Consider the following 21268-nt stretch of genomic DNA (forward strand, 5'->3'; position numbering starts at 1 on the left):
ATTGATATTGGTGTTCAATGTATTAACAATACAAACAAACTAAGAACGCCCTCTATAAAGATATTATAAATGTGTAAAATGTGACTTTGAATTACAGCCGGACCAGTTTGTGATCATGGCACACAACTTCACCCAGAGTCCAGACAGGTTCCAGATCGTGGACGAGAGAAACGGCTCCGCGACGCCTCTGAGCTTCAGTAAAAATGAACACGGAGACTGGTACTTTGACAAGAGCGACAACACACTCTACTACTTAGGTTTGTATAGATGCGTTACTCTTCTACTGAAAAGGGTTTTGGTTAAAGGTGTAAAACTTTAGCACTGACAATTATAGTTTCAATGGTGGCATTATTCTTGAATTTCACCTGTTTACTTTGTTTTACTTTTTTTCTTTCTTTCTTTCTTTCTTTCTTTCTTTCAGTGTCTGGTAAGACGAGTAACCCTGTGTCCAAAGCCAGCGCAGACCCGTCTCTCTCTGATGTTGATGTCAAGTTAAAGGTTTACAGATGCTTTTACCCAAATTGCATTGAGCCCACTCCTCCTCCTCCAGCCACGCTGCCCCCGCTGCCAGAGAAGAGGCCCGACAACTTCACGTAAGATTTGATTTTTTTCCCCTTTTTTTTAGGCAGGGTTAAAAAGGACAGCAGTATATTCTTTATAATCAAATCAAAATTCTGAGTGAGTTAAAGATTCTTGATTTCAGGATATTAATCTTAATTTCAGATGTTTTGAACACTTAGGATATATTTGGTTGATTAATCTACATTACTTTACTTTTGTGTTTCTGACTTTTTTGAGTACATTATTTCTTACTTCACGCCAAATTATTTCCCATGAGGTTAAGAAAATAACCCTTACCTTATGGGCAAATGTTATATATATTTTAACTGTACTTTAAGCTAAATTATTGTATAATTTAAAACAAAAGGTCTTGAAACCAGTTAAATATTCCATGTCAAATAAGCAATTAAATGTATATTAATAAATGCTCCTCAAATCCAGATTGAAATTCCGAATTCAATTCATCTTACCCAAGGCTAGATTTAATTGTTTTGATGTTTATTAAAAGTAACAACTAAACATATCTCCGATGTGGCTCGTAACATGTCACAATAAAATATGATCTGAATTAAAATAAGTACATACTTTATGTATAAAATACAACATAATTATTTTGTCCAGTCGTTGGTCTGATGCCTCTTTTTGGAGCAAGTCTCCTGAGAATAACAACACTGTACCAGGAGAGGGCGCTGAAGTGGTCATCCCGGCAGGTAACACTCACTGCATAATATATACAAATGACATTTAAATCCATATTTACTGTACGTTCAATTCTTACTCTTCCTCCTCAGGTCAGTGGGTGGTTCTGGACACCAGCACTCCTGCTCTGAACAAACTCACTGTGAACGGAGTACTGGAGATTCCTGACGACCTGAACACAACCAGCAGCAGAAGGAGGCGGTCCATTTCCAGCCCCGTGGTCATCGACGCCATTCACATTTTGATTGAGGTCTGTTCAATCAAGGGATCTCAAATGATTGTTTATTAAGACTAAACATGAAGGATTATTGACACAGAACAAACAAAACAAACATGTTCATTCGTTCTAATCCAAAGAGATTCATTTAACTCGAAAAGTTCATTAATTCTGTCAAAATTTGATAGAATTGACATTTTTGCTATTAAAAAATGTCAAATACAATGCCGTAGCTATACCTGGGTTTCAAGGTTATTAAAAACGAGCCCTGTTGCCATGGAAATACTGAATAACTTTTGAAAATGTTGAAACCCATGAACAATAGATGATCACTTTTATGAAGACAAACACCCTGAAAACCTTTCTGTGAGACGTATAATCATGAGTAAGTGTCATGTTGTTTAACCCAGAGATCTCTGATCCAGTCACACTTGAGACTAAAACTAAGATAAAAAAAAGTAAATGAATAGCACATTATATTTTATTGTATATTTCTTTTTTCAGGGAGGTTGGTTGCTCGCTGGTTCACCCGAGTCTCCGTTTCAAGGAGAGCTGCACATCAAACTGAGAGGAAACCACCGCACTCCAGACTGGCCTCTACCCAATGGACCCAACCTCGGATCCAAAGCCCTGGGTAAACATTTTATACATCTCTCTCTCTCAATGTTTTATATTCATTTTAACTTGTGTTGGAGCTTTTAATCGTGTTACAAGCTTGATCCAAACATGCTCGGAGCTGTGTTTTGTTTCATATGTGTTTAGTTAATCAAAAAGCATAACTGATGTTTGTCTTCAGGTGTGTTCGGGATTCTGGATCTCTACGGAAAAGCACCCAATGTTTACCACACCAAACTGTCCGCCTTGTCTGCAGCCGGAACCAAGACTCTGACTCTCGCCACGGCTGTGGACTGGCAGGTTAGCTCCTTTCTTTTAAATCATTTTGACAATTTAGTTGCATTTTGATCCACGCATGAACCTGACACGCCTTCTATCTATAAATGTCTGTGTCCAGTGTATAATTTGTGAAAAGAGCTTCAAATGAGGATTATGTATCTATAGTAGATTATTTTTGTTGATAAATCCACCAATGAAACAATTATTTATTTTGCGAAATATATTTTTAAAATATTTGTCACCAGATTCGGCCGCGGTTATTTTATTACTTGGTTTACGGATCCGCCGCACTTTGATGATTCATTTCTAATTTATAAATACAATTAATTTTTGTCAAAAAATGTTTATAAAGTACTTTCGACAATGCAAAATAGCATTAAATGAAATATAAAAAGCAGTATTAAGTCAAAAGATAAGAGCGCGTGAAACCATTTTTTGCCAAAATCCTGCAGTAATCATTTATTTTGGAAAGCATTGTACTGACGCTATGCGCGTATGCGCAACGTATGATGCAGTGTTTCCCCCAGCCCTATTTAAAGTAGTGGGCCGATACGCCCTTATCCTGAATCAATCAAAAGCCGCGACGCTGCCCTTAATGCATCAGCTGTGCATAGCGGCTGATTGTTTGATAAAGTTAATCATATTCAAGTCTTTACAGATCATACACTGCCAAAAATACTCATATTTACACTGCCAAGCTGCCAAGTATTTTGGGCGCAGCAATTTATACACTTTTCCGAATGTGCAGACGGAGCCGAGATGAGTACTTGGGGACCGTCATCAAATGTACAGCCGGAGTCGAGACGAGTGCTTAGGGACCGTCATCAAATAGCAAAACCAAAAATGGAAACGTTTTTTGGCTGGGATGGAACATCAAATAGAACTATACAATTTGAATAACACAATAAATACACCATGATGGACACCACAGCAACCTTTATTTTTCCATATGAAGCTTTATTTGTGTTTTATTTATGGAATTGATGTAATATGAAAATTGATCTTGAATAGCTTTTTAAATATTTGATGTAGGGTCACCGAATTTACACCACTTATCAATAATGGTTGATATACTACATGGTTGATCTACTACAACCTTTATTTACCCATCAGAAGCATACTAGATGTTTTTATGATGAAATATGATTAATTATGGATATAAATCTTCAATAACTTTTTTATTATTGGATGTAGGGTCACCAAATTCACAGCACTTATCAATAATTGAAATATAAATACCTTTTATGGACTTGTCGCACTACCCACCACAAATATAGCATGTAAATAAATACATTGTTGTTGATAAAGTTATATTATTCTTTATTTGTTTGTGTGCTTGTCTTTTAAGGAGGGAGGTTTGCCCTTTTTTTTTAAATCCCACTACGCCCTTCTGAAATCCTGGGAGACACTGTGATGGGTATTTAAAGTGGCAACACCACATTGGCCAGCATGGCGCTCCGTGGGCCAGTGTGGTTTCGCATAACCGGACTATCTGGTGGAGACCATATCGTCTTGAAAACATATGCGTGGTGATCGGGATGATACAGTTGGAGATATACTAAACAGACACCTGCCCGACAAATATGTGACCGCAATGTCATGGAAATCACCTGTAGCAGCAGCGATGACAGTCTCTGGACTCCTCCAAAGTGGACGCTGTTAAATTGACATTTATATTTTTCCTGCCTGTCGCTGTATTTCCTTGAATCATTATATTAAAGGCGCAATGGACGATTTTTCGGCGATTTGAGAACAGGCGGAAGTGCGCGTGAGCACTCCCCCCTGCGGACTGATACAACACACACATGCGTTTGTTTATTAGCGCGACGGATCGCATCGCATCTCTCGTCTCCCGTAGATTTCCGTCTCTTATGAGTCAGCCCGAACACTCCGTCCTAATTTTGTCCCGTACACTGAGCCTGGCCTCAAGGTAAAAATAAATATGATGTGTGAAAGCTTCTTAATAAATAAAATGTCTTTATTGATAAAAATCACAAAAACTGGATTCTTGTTTTTAAATTAAGTATTTATTATGTTGTTTATTTAGTGTCAGTATCGTCCAGATTTCATCAATTACTATATAAATGGTCAAGGGTCAATTGTTCTGATTAATTGTTGCAGCCCCGTTTGAGACCTATTGCAAAATTTTGTCAATAAATAAAACTACATAAAGAAAGTAATTTGCATAAAAAATTATAAAGCTGATGATTTTGTTTGTGTTTGCGCAGGTCGGTGATGAAGTAGCGATCTCCACCAGCAGCTACGACGTCTGGGAGACAGAGAAAGGCGTCATCTCTGCGGTGTCCCAGGACGGGCTGGTTCTGACTCTGGATAAACCTCTGACTCACACGCACATCGGTCAGGGTCACATTTAACAACAAATTTGCACAAAGAAAGACTTGACTTAAATGAGTAGACGTTTTGAAATGTGACGCGTTTTCCTGCAGGTGAAACCTACACGGTCCCTGGGACAGCGTACCGCTACACGCTGGCCGCTGACGTGGCTCTTCTGACCAGAAATATTAAGATCATAGGTGAAGAGTATCCAGACATGACCAAAGAGTCGTTTGGGGCCAGAGTGCTGGTGGGCACCTTCTCCTTTGGGGGAATAGACTATAAAGGTGCACGCTTTTACAATTTACGTGGACTTTAATATCTACTTTTCTGTTGTGCTGTTGTGGCTTTTGACTAAAATAATAATGTATTTATCTCCAAAAGGCAAAGCTCAGATAAAAAATGTGGAGTTTCATCGCACTGGTCAAGAAGGCTGGACCGATGACTATGACCCTCGATACTCTGTGGCTTTCCTCGATTTGGAAGAGGTACAAAAAGACTTGACACTGACAATTATTTTAGCAGTCGACTAGTCAGCAATTATGTTTTTCTATTATTTTAGATGCAAAAATGAACAAATAAATGTTGAAATATAGTAACTGAAGGCCTTTAGATAGAGAATATGTATAAATTAAGTGTTAAATAAATTACGGATGAAATTGACAGAATTGACATTTTGATTTAAAAATGTCACTGCCTTTGTTAAATATAAATGTCTCTACAGTCCAGATAACAATTAAAATGATCAAAATACAAATACAATTATTTTTTATAGTATATATATATTAGTCCTTACAGCCCTTTTGTACATTCAATTATGTCAGGGAGCTTACTGTATGTTAAAAATACACATATATGTTTCTGTTAATGATGTTTACAGGTGGAGAACACATATATGTTTCTGTTAATACTGATGTTCACAGGTGGAGGACACGTATATGTTTCTGTTAATACTGATGTTCACAGGTGGAGGACACGTATACGTTTCTGTTAATACTGATGTTCACAGGTGGAGGACACGTATATGTTTCTGTTAATACTGATGTTCACAGGTGGAGGACACGTATATGTTTCTGTTAATACTGATGTTCACAGGTGGAGGACACGTATACGTTTCTGTTAATACTGATGTTCACAGGTGGAGGACACGTATATGTTTCTGTTAATACTGATGTTCACAGGTGGAGGACACGTATACGTTTCTGTTAATACTGATGTTCACAGGTGGAGGACACGTATATGTTTCTGTTAATACTGATGTTCACAGGTGGAGGACACGTATATGTTTCTGTTAATGCTGATGTTCACAGGTGGAGGACACGTATATGTTTCTGTTAATACTGATGTTCACAGGTGGAGGACACCTATCTTCAGGGCTGCTCTTTCCACGACGGCTTTTCTCCGGCCATCGGCGTGTTTAACACAGAGGGACTCTTCATTGAGGACAATGTGATCCACCACACTGTGGGAGAAGGTACACGCTGTTGCCAAAAGTAGAAAACAGACGGGTAAAGTTTACTTTTATACACTGATGATTTTATACATTTTTTTCAGGAATCAGGATTTGGGGCCACAACGTCACAGTGAGGAGAAACCTGGTGATGATGACGCTTTGGCCTGGATCGTACCAGGACCGAGAGGAGACCTTCAACTTTGAGTGGAACGCCGCCATAGAGGTCTGTAATAATAATGGCAATATTAGTAATAATCATACTAAGCATAATACTGCAGTTGATTTATATAGTGCTTTTTGGACACTCATAGATGTTTTTATTCCTTCAAACATTTTCACTCACTTTTCCTGTGTTTTGATTAAAAATATGTTTTTAATGCAAACTGCATGTCAAATTCATGTTGAAGTTTAATCTTTCAGTTGAATTGTTTGTTTGGCTAACCTCGTACTTGAAATGCTCAAATATAAAAAGTTAAGCCATGTTTTGCTCATAGAAATCCAGTGTAAGTTTAAACACATTGAAAATGGCATAAGCGCATTGTAAGAGATGTTTGTTGTGGTTTCAGGTGAACAAGGGAACAGACGTGGTCCTGCAGAACAACATCGTGGCAGGTTTTGAGAGAGTTGCTTATCGCATCAATGGAGAGCCATGTCCAGGTACCGCTTTTTTGTTTGTTTTAGTATTAATATTAATGTGTATAAGTATTAATGTGATGTTTAATGAAATAAGTGTAACGTTTCCTTTGCTCTGAATTGTCGCGCAGGAACTCCCAACGAAAGCGAGATGTGGCGTCAGAACGAGGCTCACGGCGGTCTCTACGGAGTGTATTTGAACCAAGATGGCCTCCCCGACTGCTCTCTCATAAGGGACTTTTTTATTTGGAAAAGCTACGACTTTGCCATCTGCTTCCAGGTGACATTGTGTTGCTTTAGTTATCTCACTTTAGTTCAGAGTCAAATGCTCAATTTTGGTGTGCAAATAAAACAGTAAAATGACAGAATTTTTTTTCTTCTATAGGTGACTCAGAGCATGTATATCACTAATGTAACTTTGGTGGACAACGGTTTGGGTCTGCTGCCTCTCATCTATGCGCCTCCCTCTCTGACTCACCGTTTTGAGGATAAAAAAGTTACAATCGAGGTGAGAAGACTTTTCATTTTGATCTTTTCTGCAAAAATAAAATGAAAAATAGATACAATCCAGTCAAATGTTTAAAATGTATGTCCCTTTCCCCCCCCTCAGTCGTCACTGATCGTTGGGAGCAGTCCAAACTTTAACTGTTCAGAGACGGTTCCCAGTGGAGACTATAATATAATAAACTCTGAAACCCACCGCATTGGAAGACCGCCCACAGGTACAAGGCCATTTCTCTCATTTAGACTGACAGTTCATCTTCACACAAGGGAAATTACTTGGTCAAACTAGAGGTCGCACTGCGCTCGCAAATACAGATGGCCCAGTATAGAAATTTGATGATATTTTAATTTTCTAATTTGATGGCAAGGCCCGCAAATTAAAGTAAAGAAATAAAACCAAACGTCAAAATGTTTTTTCTCTGACATAATTTGCTTACTTTATTTGATCATCATGGCTCTTGTAATTCCATCAGAAATAGAAAAGATTTGACCCAATACATCTGGAAAATTTACAGATAACAAGCCGTTTAAATAGATTGGATATTATTTTTCCTCTGAATTAATCTTGAAACAATTACCGTATTTTCCGGACTATAAGTCGCACCAGAGAATAAGTTGCACAAGCCAAAAAATACATAATAGAGAAGAAGAAAAAACTTATATAAGTTGATAAGCACTGGAGTATGAAATAAGCTTGCAACTGTGAAAATAAAAAATAATATCACATGTAAGTCGCTCCGGAGTATAAGTATATAAGTATAAATATAAGTATGAGTTTAACCCTGGCCAAAACTATGAAAAACGGTGCGACTTATAGTCCAGAAAATACGGTATATGCAAAAGTGACCTATTATAATCTCATTTGTGTTCAGGCGGGAGGTCCGGTTTGTGCTGGCCCAGTTTTAACTCTGGACACAATAATGCTCCAGAAAAACCATTCCCCAACAACATGAACTACAACGCCATCAAAGGGTTAATGACCGTCACTGGTGAGTTTACATTTTGTTTAGGTTGATTTGTTGTTTTTGCGTTGCTCCAAACGTCACCAGTCCGTTCCTTCCAGACACCACGTTTGTCGGATTCAAAGCCGTGTGTTCTGGGGAGGAAAACTACATGTTCATCACAAACACCATGAACGAGGACCTGCAGCACCCGGTCCAAGTGTCCAAGATCAAGATCGTGGACAGTTCTGAGGACAACAAGGTCTTCATCCACAGAGCCAGCCTCGGGTAAATGTCAATATGTCAGCTAATGGTTATATTCACCGTCTTCATCTGTCATGGTGCGTGTGGCTTTACCTCTTCAGTCAAAACAATACATATATTCATACAATATCATAATAATACAATAAAAAATGAATGGGCTTAATGTATACCACACTTACTTACATGTCTTTCAACAAACCTCCAGTTTTGTTGCTTACTTTCATCTAAAATGCTCTTTTGACTCTTTTTATTTGTTACTGTTCCTCAAGTTTGTGATCGGCTTTACCAAACTGAACTTTCTAAAAGACAAAACAAAGTTAAATACGACAATAACAGCCATGTGAAAAACAAGTTATTTACATTTAGGTATATTGTTTGGACTGTTTATTGAACGAAAAATACCTAATTTTGCTGATTAAATGGTCACAATTATTCTTTTCATGATTATCACAACGCTCAGATCCCCTCAAATCAATGGTTAAATCAGTGGTGATGATTGTGATTGGTAAATAATCACACGTCATAAGTTAACACATAAACACATTAGACACACAGAGGGGACAATGTAAAAAAAACTTTTCCTAGCCTATATACTGCCTTATTACTTTGTGGGGAGTAAAACTTGCCTCGTGTTTCTGTTCCTCAGTAAAGTGAACCCGTCGGACTGCGTGGACATGGAGTGCGACGCCAAAAAAAAGACACTGCTGCGGGACGAGGACGGCTCGTTCCTGGGAGCAGTCGGGGCGGTGGTGCCTCAGTCTGAATTCGCATGGGGCGGAGATGCCAGAAGAGGCCTGGGCGACTACAGGATCCCCAAAATCCTGCTCACTCACCCCAACGGCAGCCGCATCCCTGTGAATCAGGTCGCACCCAACAAAGGTTTGATAGTCATGTTTTTATTCAAACAAAGTCACTGATGATTAAGTATGTTGAGATGGTCATTTGAAAAAAAAAATAAAAAAAAGTTGATTATTTGCAGAGGTACAAGGTTTTGTATATTTTATCAGGCTCATTGGATTATACTATAAATTTCAGTGATATATACAGTATCTTAATATAGATATCGATTATGTTTTATTGAACATTGTGGATGTCAGTTATTTAGATGTATTACAGTTCACCGATGTACAGTGGAGTACAGAAGTAAAGTGGACCCTGTTCTCTGTTGTGTCGTGGCAGGTGTGATCAGGAAGGATTGCACGTACATGGAATCGTGGCAGAGTTATAACTGCAAAGGTCTGAACTACAGACTTCTGGCCATAGAGAGTTTGGACGCCGACACAGAGACCAGGCGCCTTTCCCCGGTCGCTCTGCTCGGAGACGGATACTTAGACCTCATCAACGGTGCAGCTCTTTGTGCTCAAATTATGTTCATATTGTAATAAATGTGTTGTTTTTGTTATGATTTTGAGTAGAGTATAAAGTATTTAATTTTATCTACTCAACTTGTGTTCTGAGTTCTTCACAAATTTTAATGATTAATGATTTCTTTTATCTGAAATAGTCCATTCTAAAACTGCATGTTACAAACCAAAGCTAAAGGAACCGTCTAATCCACTCTAAACTTTGACCAATGTGACTCTTGTTTCTCTTTAGGCCCTCAGGATCACGGCTGGTGTGCGGGTTACACCTGTCAGAAGAGACTGTCCCTGTTCCACGGCATCGTTGCCACAGGCCACGCCTTCGACGTCTTCTTCAGCAGCGTCAGTCCACAGAAACTCCGCCTCATGATGATCAACGCTGCCTCCGTTGAAGTCAGTGCCACATTACAGCAAATAATCCAGTTTAATTAGAAACACACACATTATGCTAAATTTACTTTTTTTTGAGCTTTTAACCATGTTTTAACACATTGCTTCTTCATCTGGAATTGTGTTCTGAGCCTCATAAAAGAGTTTATTTCCTCCAAATTCTTTAAAAGCCAGAGTAGTTTTAAATTCATAAATCTAAATCATTTCTACCATCACTTTGCATCAATTGCAACTGTGCTGAGACTAGAAGCTGATTTATTTTAATTTCAAGGTTCATTCCCACTGCTGGAAATTGATGTGTGTCTTCTATACTTAGGCATTATTCGAAGTTCTAAAACATGCAATGCCAAAGTAAAGACACTCAAGAGCATCTTTAAAGTCCAATAAGCAGCTATGTTGTTGGGGCTTTAAGCCCCTGGTAGGGTCTCCCAAGGCAAACAGGTCCTAGGTGACGGGTCGGACAAAGAGCGGTTCAGAAGCCCATTTTGATGGATATAACAACAAGGCCAGTTATGTCGCCCGGATTGGCGTCACCGGGGCCTCATCCACCCACAGGAGGGTCCATAAGGGGCAGGTGCAGAGTGATCTGGGCGGCAGTCGACGGCAGGGGCCTCGACGACCAGATCTCCGGACACATAAGCTAGAGCTTGTGCGGGAGGTCGAGCTCTGGAACCCATCTCCTCGAGAGGGGCTGGACGCTCCACTTCTCTGGTGTTGCCCGCGGGGAGAGGCGGCGGCGGGCTGGTGTGGGCTTGCTTATAGCCCCTCAGCTCAGCCACCATGTGTTGGAGTTCACCCCAGTGGACGAGACCTGTTCCCCACCCGAAGGCGTGGGGGACTTAAACGCCCACGTGGGCAATGACAGTGACACCTGGAGAGGGGTGATCGGGAAGAACGGCTTCCCTGATCTGAACCCAAGTGGTGTTCAGTTTTTTCTGTGCTAGTCACGGATTTTCCATAATGAACACCATGTTCAAGCACAAGGGTGTCCATCAGTCCAACAGCACCAGGACACCCTAGGCCGGAGATCATCAACATCTCTGCAACATTGCGTGGCGGTCAGGGACCGTGCCTCTGGACTGGCAGACCGGGGTGGTGGTCCCTCTGCCTCCCCGGTGAGGTCTATTCCAGGGTACTGGAGAGGAGAATCCGACCGATAGTTGAACCTCGGATTCAGGAGGAGCAGAGTGGTTTTCGTCCCGAACGTGGAACACTGGACCAGCTCTATACTCTCCATCGGGTGCTCGAGGGTTCATGGGAGTTTGCCCAACCAGTCCACATGTGCTTTGTGGATCTGGAGAAGGCTTTCGTCCGTGTCCCTCGGAGTGTCCTTTGGGAAGTGCACCGGGAGTACGGGGTCCGGGCCCTTTGCTCAGGGCTGTCCGGTCCCTGTATGCAGGAGCTGTGTTCGCATTGCCGGCAGTAAGTCAGACCTGTTCCCAGTGCATGTTGGACTCCGCCAGGGCTGCCCTTTGTCACCGGTTCTGTTCATAGTTTTATGGACAGAATTTCTAGGCGCAGTCAGGGGTCGGAGGGTGTCCGGTTTGGGGACCACAGGATTCCATCTCTGCTGTTTGCAGACGATGTTGTCCTGATGGCTCCATCAAACCCGGACCTGCAACATGCACTGGGACGGTTTGCAGCCGAGTGTGAATCGGCTGGCATGAGAATCAGCACCTCAAAATCCGAGGCCATGGTTCTCGACCGGAAAAAGGTGGCTTGCCCTCTTCAGGTGGGTGGGGAGTCCTTGCCCCAAGTGGAGGAGTTCAAGTATCTCAGGGTCTTGTTCACGACTGAGGGAAGGATGGAGCGTGAGATTGACAGGCGGATCGGTGCAGCGGCTGCAGTGATGCAGTCGCTACATCGGACCGTTGTGGTGAAGAAGGCGCTGAGTCGAAAGGCAAAGCTCTCGATTTACCGGTCGGTCTACGTTCCTACCCTCACTTATGGTCATGAGCTTTGGGTAATGACTGAAAGGACAAGATCGCAGATACAAGCGGTCGAAATGAGTTTCCTCCGCCCTGTGGCTGAGCGCTCCCTTAGAAATAGGGTGAGGAGCTCGGCCACACGGGGGGAGCTCGGAGTAGAGCCGCTGCTCCGCCACGTCGAGAGGAGCCAGCTGAGGTGGCTCGGGCATCTGTTCCGGATGCCTCCTGGGCGCCTTCCTGGAGAGGTGTTCCGGGCATGTCCCACCGGGAAGAGGCCCCGGGGATGACCCAGGACACGCTGGAGGGACTATGTCTCTCGGCTGTCCTGGGAACGCCTCGGGATCCCCCCTTGTGGAGTTGGATGAAGTGTCTGGGGAGGAGGAGGTATGGGAGTCCCTGCTTAGACTGCTGCCCCCGCAACCCGGCCCCGGATAAGCAGAAGAAGATGGATGGATGGATAATGCAAAATAGGTGTGCTTTCATTTTGGACGTGTCACTTATTCATGTTTCGCGTTACAGAGTGTGTTGGTGTCCGTGTTCTACTCCAAGCCTCAACGTTTAGACGTTTATGTCAACAACAAACTCATCGCTCCGACCAACGCAGAATGGAACAAGGACAACACGGACTACACCCTGTTGAAGCCAATGACACAAGGTACGGATAAAACAATCCAAAACGCATCTAAAACGCCTCATTCAGTGTCAGCTTCAGCCTTCACTCTTCACTAAAGGCATTCTTGGTCACCTGAAGAATTGCCCTTTCCTTTGATTCATTGACAAAAGGGAGTGTGTTGTGGTATTGGCAAAAGCTCTCAGAATTATTAAAACTATGTACTGCAGATTAAACAGTCACTGTCCAGTCACACTCTTAACTCGTAAATACTTCAATTCTTATTAAAATAATTATTCGACTAAGACAAACTCCAATCTCCTGAAAATCACCAAAATACTCACTTGCGGCTGAGTACATCTTAGAGTTTCGCTGGCGTCAAGATGAAGTAGTTTTATTTTGTATCCCACTTAATTTCTTGGAAGACCAGGTCAGACTTGGTTTATTTGACTTAGTAGGAAAGTGTTTGTTTAGATCAGATATTTTATGTATATATAATATCTCATATATATATGACATCTACACGCACATTTTAGCACATTCCTTACGCTTTGTGAAAATATCGTTATCGAGATCGTGAAAAAACTTACTGAGGTATACATTTTCGTCGACATCACCCACCTCCAATCGCTTCTTCATCACGTTTTAGGTCAATACGTCCCTCAGATGAACGCTTCTGCCGGATCCAACTTCTTCGACCAGGACTACAAGATGCTCAAAGTGCTTGTGAGGGGTTCCCAGCCCGTGGAGATCAGGTCTTCCCCGGTGCTGGTGCTCGCCTTCAACCTGCCCGCCATGACCGAGGAAGAGTTCTTCGGCGACAACTTGGTCAACAACCTGGCCCTGTTCCTGAAAGTGCCGGCCAACATGATCCGGGTCACAAAGATTGTCCGCGCCGACGGAGGAGCGCGCAGGAGGAAGAGGTCGTCCGGACTCACGGTGGAGGTGGAGATCAAGAAGCCCCCGGTGCAGGAGGTCACCGACGATACCAACGGTAAGAGAGAAACGGAAGAGTTCAGTTTAAGCTGGACGACAGGTCTGGGGTGGGTATTTCGATGATTTCTCTGTCAGCAAATACATACAAATACAGAGATCTTTATGTGCAGATTGGACAATGTTGAGGCAGCAAACTGTCCAAAAAACTAAATGAAAAAATGCCTCAAGCGAATGAGCAGTTCTTTCTGTCACTTTCACTTTCTCTGTCCTAAAGGATCAGGTCTAATCCAGTCTCTTCCACATGTGATACTTGTGTCCACTTTTCAGATGAAGAGGACTTTGCGGTACTGAAGAACATCGCTAACGATCTGGGCCAGGCCGCAGTCTCCGGGAACCTGAGTCAGTCCATTGGGTTTAACGTGACGTCGATGGGCATCATCCCTCCACCGCCCCCCGCCTCCGACCCCGACTGGAACGAGGTACGCAACCAGATCATATTTTTAGATTCTTTGTTGACATATTGATCATCATTTGTATCCATCTCTTTGCAAAGACACATGTGAAAGAAAGCTCTGTCATATTTTTAAGATTCAGGGTCCATGAAGGAAATTTGGGTAACACCTTAATTAGCCTTATTAAAGTACAAAGAGAGATTATTCAGGCTTAGTAACATTAGTAATACCCTAACTCCTAATTAAGTACACCTGAATCATTCTTATTAAACTGTTTATTGATCCTAAATACACACATTTCCATGTTTTTCCTGCAGGTGGCGACAGAGGAAGAGACGAGGGAGGAGACCTCAGTGAGTTTTGTGTCCAGTGTGTCGCAGCTGCTGCTGATGGAGGAGCCAGTGTCAGGGGTTTATGTGGGCCCTCTGTCCCAGCAGCCCAGTCTGAAGGCCGTCGACCAAAACGTAAGCCCCACATCAACAAGACTTTGTCATTAGTGATGTGCGATAGAAGGGATTCATACCAAGTAATGACTCTACTGTACATCATATGTGCAGATAAATACAAATATAACAGAAGTCAGTGATCATGTATCGTTACTGTGGTATCGATCTGCACATCAACTGCCCTATAACTGTTTTATAAAGGTCCTGCTCAATATTATGTTATTATTATTATATTTATAATATGCAAGTTTAACTCCACTTTAATGTGGATGTTCACTGGTTATACATTTATTTATGGATTTTAATTAATTCATTTATTTTGTGATTTTGGGCGTGACAAATATACATTGAATTGAATTTTCCTTTTGAAAACACAAAAATCAAATCATATAAATGATTCAAATCATATAGTAATTTTGTAATAATCTTTATTATCTTGACTTTACTTTTTTTTAAAGCTTTTTCATTTTTACATCTAAATAAGATAAAGTATTTTCCAGTATTTATAACCTTGTACATCTTGTGGTTGCCAGGGCGACTGCGTTTCCGTAGGAGTGACGACCCTCACAGTCACTGCCAGTTTAAAGGACTCCAAAGGAAACGCAGTGAACGGTCTCCTAGGAAACGCCACCATCAAGTTCAAGACCTGCTGGGCCAACTTCACGAACCTCGGCCTTTCCAACAGCGGTACAACTGTTTTTATATGTTTATGTGATTGGTTTGATCCAGGTGCAGACTTTTTTATATCACTGATTATATTCCTACACATTATTGATGTATATTGGTTTTATCTTATTGTTGGGTTTGTTGCAGGAGAGAACTTGACCATGGTGTTCACGCTGAAGGACTGGGGCGCTCAGTCTCGCTCCTTCTCGGTTCAAGCTCTGCCCACAACCGACCCGCCGACCACCAGCGGCAACAGCACCTCGTCTACCACCACAGACTCTGGAAGCACAGGTGGGAAACGAGACGAGGGTATTACTGCATTCTAGGACTGATCAAGTAGAACTACAATTGAAGCAGATTTTAACTCTCCCTTTACAGTGCTGAAAAGAGGGATATAGTCTGGTTAATGCTTTAAAATTTCCGTAAACACATTGACTAAGCTAAGCATAAAATGAAGTGTAAATGGTTATAATTTCAAATAAGTAAACAATGATACCTAAATAAGATAAGAGACAGCATGATGTCTAAAGGATTTCAGTTGTGTTGTTCCAAAATGTGACTTTGTGTCATTCTCACAGGGGAGACCACCACAGACGGCAGCATTTTTGGCTCCAGCTCGACCCTGGGCCCCTCCAGCCTGTGTGCGGTCAGTGTCATCTATGCTGTGGCTTACTGCTCTGAGACGCTCACTGTCTTCTGACACTGAAACGACAGAATGTGGTTAAAAACTACAAATGCCATAAGAGCTTTTGGTGAAGGAATCTTACATATATCACAAACCTGACTATTTCTATGAAGTTTAACTTTAAATTCTATAAATGTAACAGACTTTTTGTCTATAAATGCAACAGACTTTTACTTGAATAATTTTTTTGTTATTATTTCTTCCCATTTTATTGATCCTGGAAAGTGCAATATAAACAATGAATGAACAATTAACTGGCAATATGCATCTAATTCTCTTCTATTGAGATTGGTTTGGTGGGTTCGTTTTATTTGACATGTGCATATCTGTGTAAAAGTTAATTAGATATATGAAGTTTATGTCAAGTCTTTATTGACCAAATTAATTGAAGTATAAACCAAAAACAGTGCCATTTAACTATATCAGGGGTTAACTTGTTGCAATATTTTATCATTGTAAACTAAATACATGAAGAACTTCTGGTTGTCTGTAAAATGTATACTAAATAAAGTCTATTTTATTGTGTACTCTGGTGTCTTTGAGTGAGGATTAACAACTTCACTTACACGACATACATTATATACATTACCTGTAGTATTGCATAAACCGGTATTACTCAATTACTACAATTTATCTGATACTGTAAAAAAAAAAGGGAGTGTCTACAGAGCCGCGGCGCCATGTTATTTTTGTGCCGGCCGAGCGCCGCGGCTCCTGAAACTACTGCGCTATTTGACCGCGTTTTAGCGCCGGGTTAAGGTTAGGGCTCGGGTTAAGATTAGGGTTAAGTTTAGGGTTAAGGTTAGGGTAAGGGTTAGGGTTAAGGGTAAGGGTAGGGGTAGCTATGAGGTTATAAAGGAAATGCAGCAGTCCCTGAAACTGCACGGCCATTTGACCGCGCCATGGCTCTCCAGCCACGGCCAAAAAAAAAAACAATAACATTGTTGATATTTTCTTATCCCAAATCATACATATATGTGTGTATATATATATCCATTTTCTACCGCTTGGTCCCTTTGGGGGTCGCGGGTGACTGGAGCCTATCCCAGTGACTTCGGGCCTTAGGCGGGGTACACCCTGGACAGTGGCCAACTTGTCGCAGGGCCAACACAGACAGTTCACACTCACATTCATTCACTAGGGCCAATTTAGAGTCACCAATTTTACCTAACACATGCATGTCTTTGGACGGTGGGAGCAAGCCGGAGAACCCGGAACCCACAGTAACACAGGGAGGACATGCAGACTCCACCCAGAGAGATCATGTGATGTTGGTCTGGGAATCGAACCCATGATCTCCTTCTTGGGAGGCAAGAGCATTAACCGCCTTTGCCACCGTGCACTCCGGTGTGTGTGTGTGTGTGTGTGTATGTATGTATATATATATATATATATATATATATATATATATATATATATATATATATATATATATATATATATATATATATATATATATATATATATATATATATATATATATATATAAGTGCACGTGTGTTACCACTGTCCCTCTCCATGGTCCTGAATGTCTGATTGAAACATGTAATGACTGTTTATATCCACACGATGGCGCCAAACTCCACTGTAGATTATGCTCTCATCGACATTACAAACATGGGAAAGTTGGCTCTGGCTGACATTAAACCCAGACAGTGCGCGGACACAGCACCAGTTTGAGGTCACGTTTTATGTCTCCTCATTAGTGCAGTGGTGTTTGCGCAAATCCACACTGCGCATCTTTGCAGCGCGGACATCTGTCATCGGCGCTGACAGGGGAACAATTAGTTTTACAACCTTAATTTGTGAAGGCCATTAAACCGTGGCGATAATCGCACAATGTGGTGGGCGTGCACGGTGTGGGGGCTTTTTAACTTTGCGCCTCCTGTGCTGTTCTTTGCGGAGCTTCTGCCACTTGTTGCGGGTGGGATGCAGAGTTCACCCGCACGGAGGATGGATCTCCACCACCTGGCTCTTCTCTGCGGGGCTCTTCTGCTTTTACGGGACAATATTTGCGTCCAAACCCTGTCAATTTTCCCTCCACAGTCCGCGCCAAAGACGACCAAAGTGGCGAGTATTTTTGACGGCCAAGACGCGTCGAAGTATTTTAAAGACTTTTACGCACCTTCGGGTTCAAACAACAAGGCGACGGATCTGGTGGAGCCTCATGATTACATGCTGTCCATCTACAAGACCTTTTCGACCGCGGAGAAACTGGGACTAAACGCGAGCTTTTTCCGCGCGTCAAAGGCGGCAAACACCATCGCGAGTTTCGTGGACATGGGGCAAGGTATGACACACTTTACGCACAACACTTTACGCACAACACTTTACGCACAATACTTTACGCGCAACACTTTACGCACAATACTTTACACATAACCGAACATGTTATTGGTCTATATATGCAATTGCATTGTATTTCATAATAAGAGACTTGGATGTGATTTGTTTCTTCCAAAGCTTCATAAAGTAATTCAATCTAAGGCCTTATACCACCAAATGTCTGCTTTATGTGAAAATATAACAGCTTTTTGTGTCACGAGCTGTTGGTCCATATAGTTCACCATATCTCCATATTAAATTGAGGATTGTTGTAATCTGACTAGGCGTATAAATTATGTTTATTTATATGTCCTGTGGAAAACATCACTGTCACTGTATGAAGCACAAGATTTCTGAAAGTTTGGTCAATATGCATTAGTGCTTTGAATTAAAATGGTGATGTATTAATTTGGCAAGGTCTCAAACAGTGGAGGTGAAAATGGGGAAGAATGTAAAATGTATGTGATAGTCTTAATCAATTAAGCATGGACACAGTTTAAATGCTGTGGTGAAAGTAGATTCCTATCTGTTGTCCAAACAAATTAATTTATCTTGAACTATCCTGAAAATAGAATCAAACGTCAGACAAAAGGTTATACTTTACTACTGTGCGGGTCATCTGCCTTTGTGTTTGGGGGTCTCGACTGAAAAAGTTCGAGAGCCTGTGTATTAGGCCCAAGAAGAAGACAAATTCAATAATGTGGCTATCGTTTCTATAAAGGCAACATTTTACTAAGTCTAATATTCTAGAGACAAATCTAAATTGTAAAAATAGAGTCTACAGAGTTATGTTTTACAACTCATGCATATATTTTTTTACAACGTTGGCTGATATGTAAAATGAGTCTTTCTCTCTCACGGGCCGTTCACTGTTTGGACAACCGGACGTCTATAACTAAAAGTCCTTTTCCCCGTTGAAAACTGGACTTTCTTCTAAATTTTGCTTTGCCCTTTCAAATATTCCAAATCAGTCATTTTTGTGTCTTGATTACAACTGCCCCAGGATTGATTATCATGCGTCTTATTTGTTTTATTCTGTGACAGATTTGTGATTTGATATTTGAATATTTAGAAATAATAATGAATTAAAAATGTGAAAAGTTTCATTCTGTACTTGTGCCAATTGTAAGATTTGTGTTGCTAGACATAATTAAATGAAAACAGCCTGTAATTGTAATATGGAGAGTGTAATAACATACATAAATCAGCAAGAAGCTCAAATGTAAGTCTCCCAAATTGCCCTTAAGTTTTTACAACTTGGACAAATGTGTTTTTATTACTGCAATAAGCATTCACACATGATCGATTACATGGATTTTCCCTTTGTTGATTTGATTTAGTGCAGACGTCCTCTGCAAACATTAATCCAGTTTTAGTTCCACGCGATTTTGCAAATTGATTTCGACAGTTATTTTTCACACTTGAAGTCCAGACAATAAAACGATCTTTCCCGGACGGTGTCTCATCTTTGGACCCGCTCAATTCTGTCCCGCGAGGATTCGTTTAAACTGTTTTTAATGCGTAATCTTTTCCACAGATGATCTTCCTCTCTCCCCACTCAGAAGACAGCGCTACGTGTTCGACGTGTCGACCGTTCCGGACAAAGCCGAGGTGTTGGGAGCAGAACTTCGAATTTTCACCAAAACCAATGGGAATTCAAGAATTTCAGAGTCCGATCCAGTTGAAATCCAGTTATATTCCTGTCTTGACCAGCAGCTACTTTACTCCAAAACCTTAGACCTTCAGGATTCAGGACATCGACCGAAATGGGAGGTTCTTGACGTGTGGGAGGTTTTTCGAGACTGGCAAAGCTCAAGCCCTGGAAAGGTTTTTTGCTTGGAGCTAACGGCCATCTTGGATAACTCTGAAAAGGAAGTCGATTTGAACATCTTGGGCTTGCACCGCCAGGGAAAGCCGCAACAGAAGAAGGCCATCTTGGTCGTCTTCACGAGATCGAAAAAACGGCAGACTTTGTTCAGCGAGAGGAAGGAGGGACGGGCGTTGATGGGAGCGATCCGCAAAGCCAAGGAACGGAGCGCCAAACTGAGCCGGAAGAGGCGGACGGCGAACTCGAAAACGCGCCACGGGAAGCGCCACGGCAAGAAGTCGAAATCGCGGTGCAGCAAGAAACCGCTGCACGTGAATTTCCGTGACCTGGGCTGGGACGACTGGATCATCGCGCCGCTGGATTACGAGGCGTTCCACTGCGAAGGCGTGTGCGATTTCCCGCTGCGGTCGCACCTGGAGCCGACCAATCACGCGATTATACAGACGCTCATGAACTCGATGAATCCCAGTAACATGCCCCCGAGCTGCTGCGCCCCCTACAGGCTGAGTCCTATCAGCATTCTGTACATAGACTCCGGGAACAACGTGGTCTACAAACAATATGAAGACATGGTGGTGGAGTCGTGTGGCTGCAGATAGAGACGTGTGCAAAAGTGTGGGAAAATACTGCACTGGTGAAAAAATCCAATAAGATCATGACTGAATAAGTGCTTGAATTAAGTCAGTTATCTTAAGGCGAGGCACTGCAGGTGAATAGGAAAAAATCTCATCTTTAAAGATATTCATTTTAAACTTCTTGTGTAGTTTATTAGCAGAAAAAATTGATTACAAGTTTTCAACATGTTTTCGTATAAAAATTAGGCATTTCAGGTTTTTTTTGCCATTTTGTTAAAACTTTTATAAATCAGGCTTGGAATTAGATATAAAAACAAATCCTTCCGTATAATTTGTCAAAATCCTACGTGTCTTTATGTCTCTATGTGCATTTGGAGAAAACAGCTTAAGTTGATTAGATGAAACAATAAAACAGCTTTACGTGTAGATGAGACAGTGTTATTGAGACAGCAAAAGGACCAAAAAAACTAAAAGTTGGGGGGCAAAATGAGTTTTTTCCTGTAGTGTCTCACCTTAAATTGATTTCAAGTGAGTAAACAAGTCATTTTGTGCTTGTTCCATTGGAA

At 41.5% G+C, this 21268-nt stretch overlaps 2 protein-coding genes across 2 annotated transcripts in view; both read left to right on the forward strand.

Annotated features, from left to right (window-relative positions):
- The window catches only part of LOC140362075 (fibrocystin-L-like), a 67193-nt gene extending 51195 nt beyond the window's left edge, over positions 1 to 15998 (forward strand). The window contains exons 51-77 of the mRNA XM_072448104.1: positions 98 to 257; positions 422 to 593; positions 1183 to 1271; positions 1353 to 1510; positions 1982 to 2111; positions 2274 to 2392; positions 4600 to 4729; positions 4819 to 4992; positions 5090 to 5193; positions 6059 to 6179; positions 6260 to 6381; positions 6725 to 6815; positions 6923 to 7071; positions 7177 to 7299; positions 7402 to 7513; positions 8168 to 8284; positions 8359 to 8524; positions 9147 to 9379; positions 9680 to 9844; positions 10097 to 10254; positions 12699 to 12834; positions 13439 to 13783; positions 14053 to 14204; positions 14495 to 14641; positions 15157 to 15310; positions 15437 to 15538; positions 15868 to 15998. Of these exons, the coding sequence (XP_072304205.1) occupies positions 98 to 257; positions 422 to 593; positions 1183 to 1271; positions 1353 to 1510; positions 1982 to 2111; positions 2274 to 2392; positions 4600 to 4729; positions 4819 to 4992; positions 5090 to 5193; positions 6059 to 6179; positions 6260 to 6381; positions 6725 to 6815; positions 6923 to 7071; positions 7177 to 7299; positions 7402 to 7513; positions 8168 to 8284; positions 8359 to 8524; positions 9147 to 9379; positions 9680 to 9844; positions 10097 to 10254; positions 12699 to 12834; positions 13439 to 13783; positions 14053 to 14204; positions 14495 to 14641; positions 15157 to 15310; positions 15437 to 15538; positions 15868 to 15989 (3951 nt within the window). The 3' untranslated portion in view covers positions 15990 to 15998. The remainder of the gene's footprint in view (positions 1 to 97; positions 258 to 421; positions 594 to 1182; positions 1272 to 1352; positions 1511 to 1981; positions 2112 to 2273; positions 2393 to 4599; positions 4730 to 4818; positions 4993 to 5089; positions 5194 to 6058; positions 6180 to 6259; positions 6382 to 6724; positions 6816 to 6922; positions 7072 to 7176; positions 7300 to 7401; positions 7514 to 8167; positions 8285 to 8358; positions 8525 to 9146; positions 9380 to 9679; positions 9845 to 10096; positions 10255 to 12698; positions 12835 to 13438; positions 13784 to 14052; positions 14205 to 14494; positions 14642 to 15156; positions 15311 to 15436; positions 15539 to 15867) is intronic.
- Positions 15999 to 17748: 1750 nt separating this feature from the next.
- gdf6b (growth differentiation factor 6b) lies at positions 17749 to 20786 on the forward strand. Its single transcript, XM_072447178.1, has 2 exons — positions 17749 to 18264; positions 19837 to 20786. Exons 1-2 carry the CDS (start codon positions 17814 to 17816, stop codon positions 20724 to 20726), a joined length of 1341 nt encoding a protein of 446 aa, XP_072303279.1. The 5' UTR covers positions 17749 to 17813; the 3' UTR covers positions 20727 to 20786.
- Positions 20787 to 21268: the final 482 nt, after the last annotated feature.

The sequence above is a fragment of the Eucyclogobius newberryi genome, unplaced genomic scaffold (assembly GCF_026437365.1).
Source record: "Eucyclogobius newberryi isolate DKJ021-1_F unplaced genomic scaffold, fEucNew1.0.hap1 SCAF_16, whole genome shotgun sequence".
NCBI classification, from domain to species: Eukaryota; Metazoa; Chordata; class Actinopteri; order Gobiiformes; family Gobiidae; genus Eucyclogobius; species Eucyclogobius newberryi.

Coding starts and splice junctions, on each gene's coding strand:
- gdf6b (XM_072447178.1), top strand. CDS start 17,814: ATGTGGTGGGCGTGCACGGTGTGGGGGCTTTTTAACTTTGCGCCTCCT. Junction 18,265..19,836: donor TTTCGTGGACATGGGGCAAG/GTATGACACACT, acceptor TCTTTTCCACAG/ATGATCTTCCTCTCTCCCCA.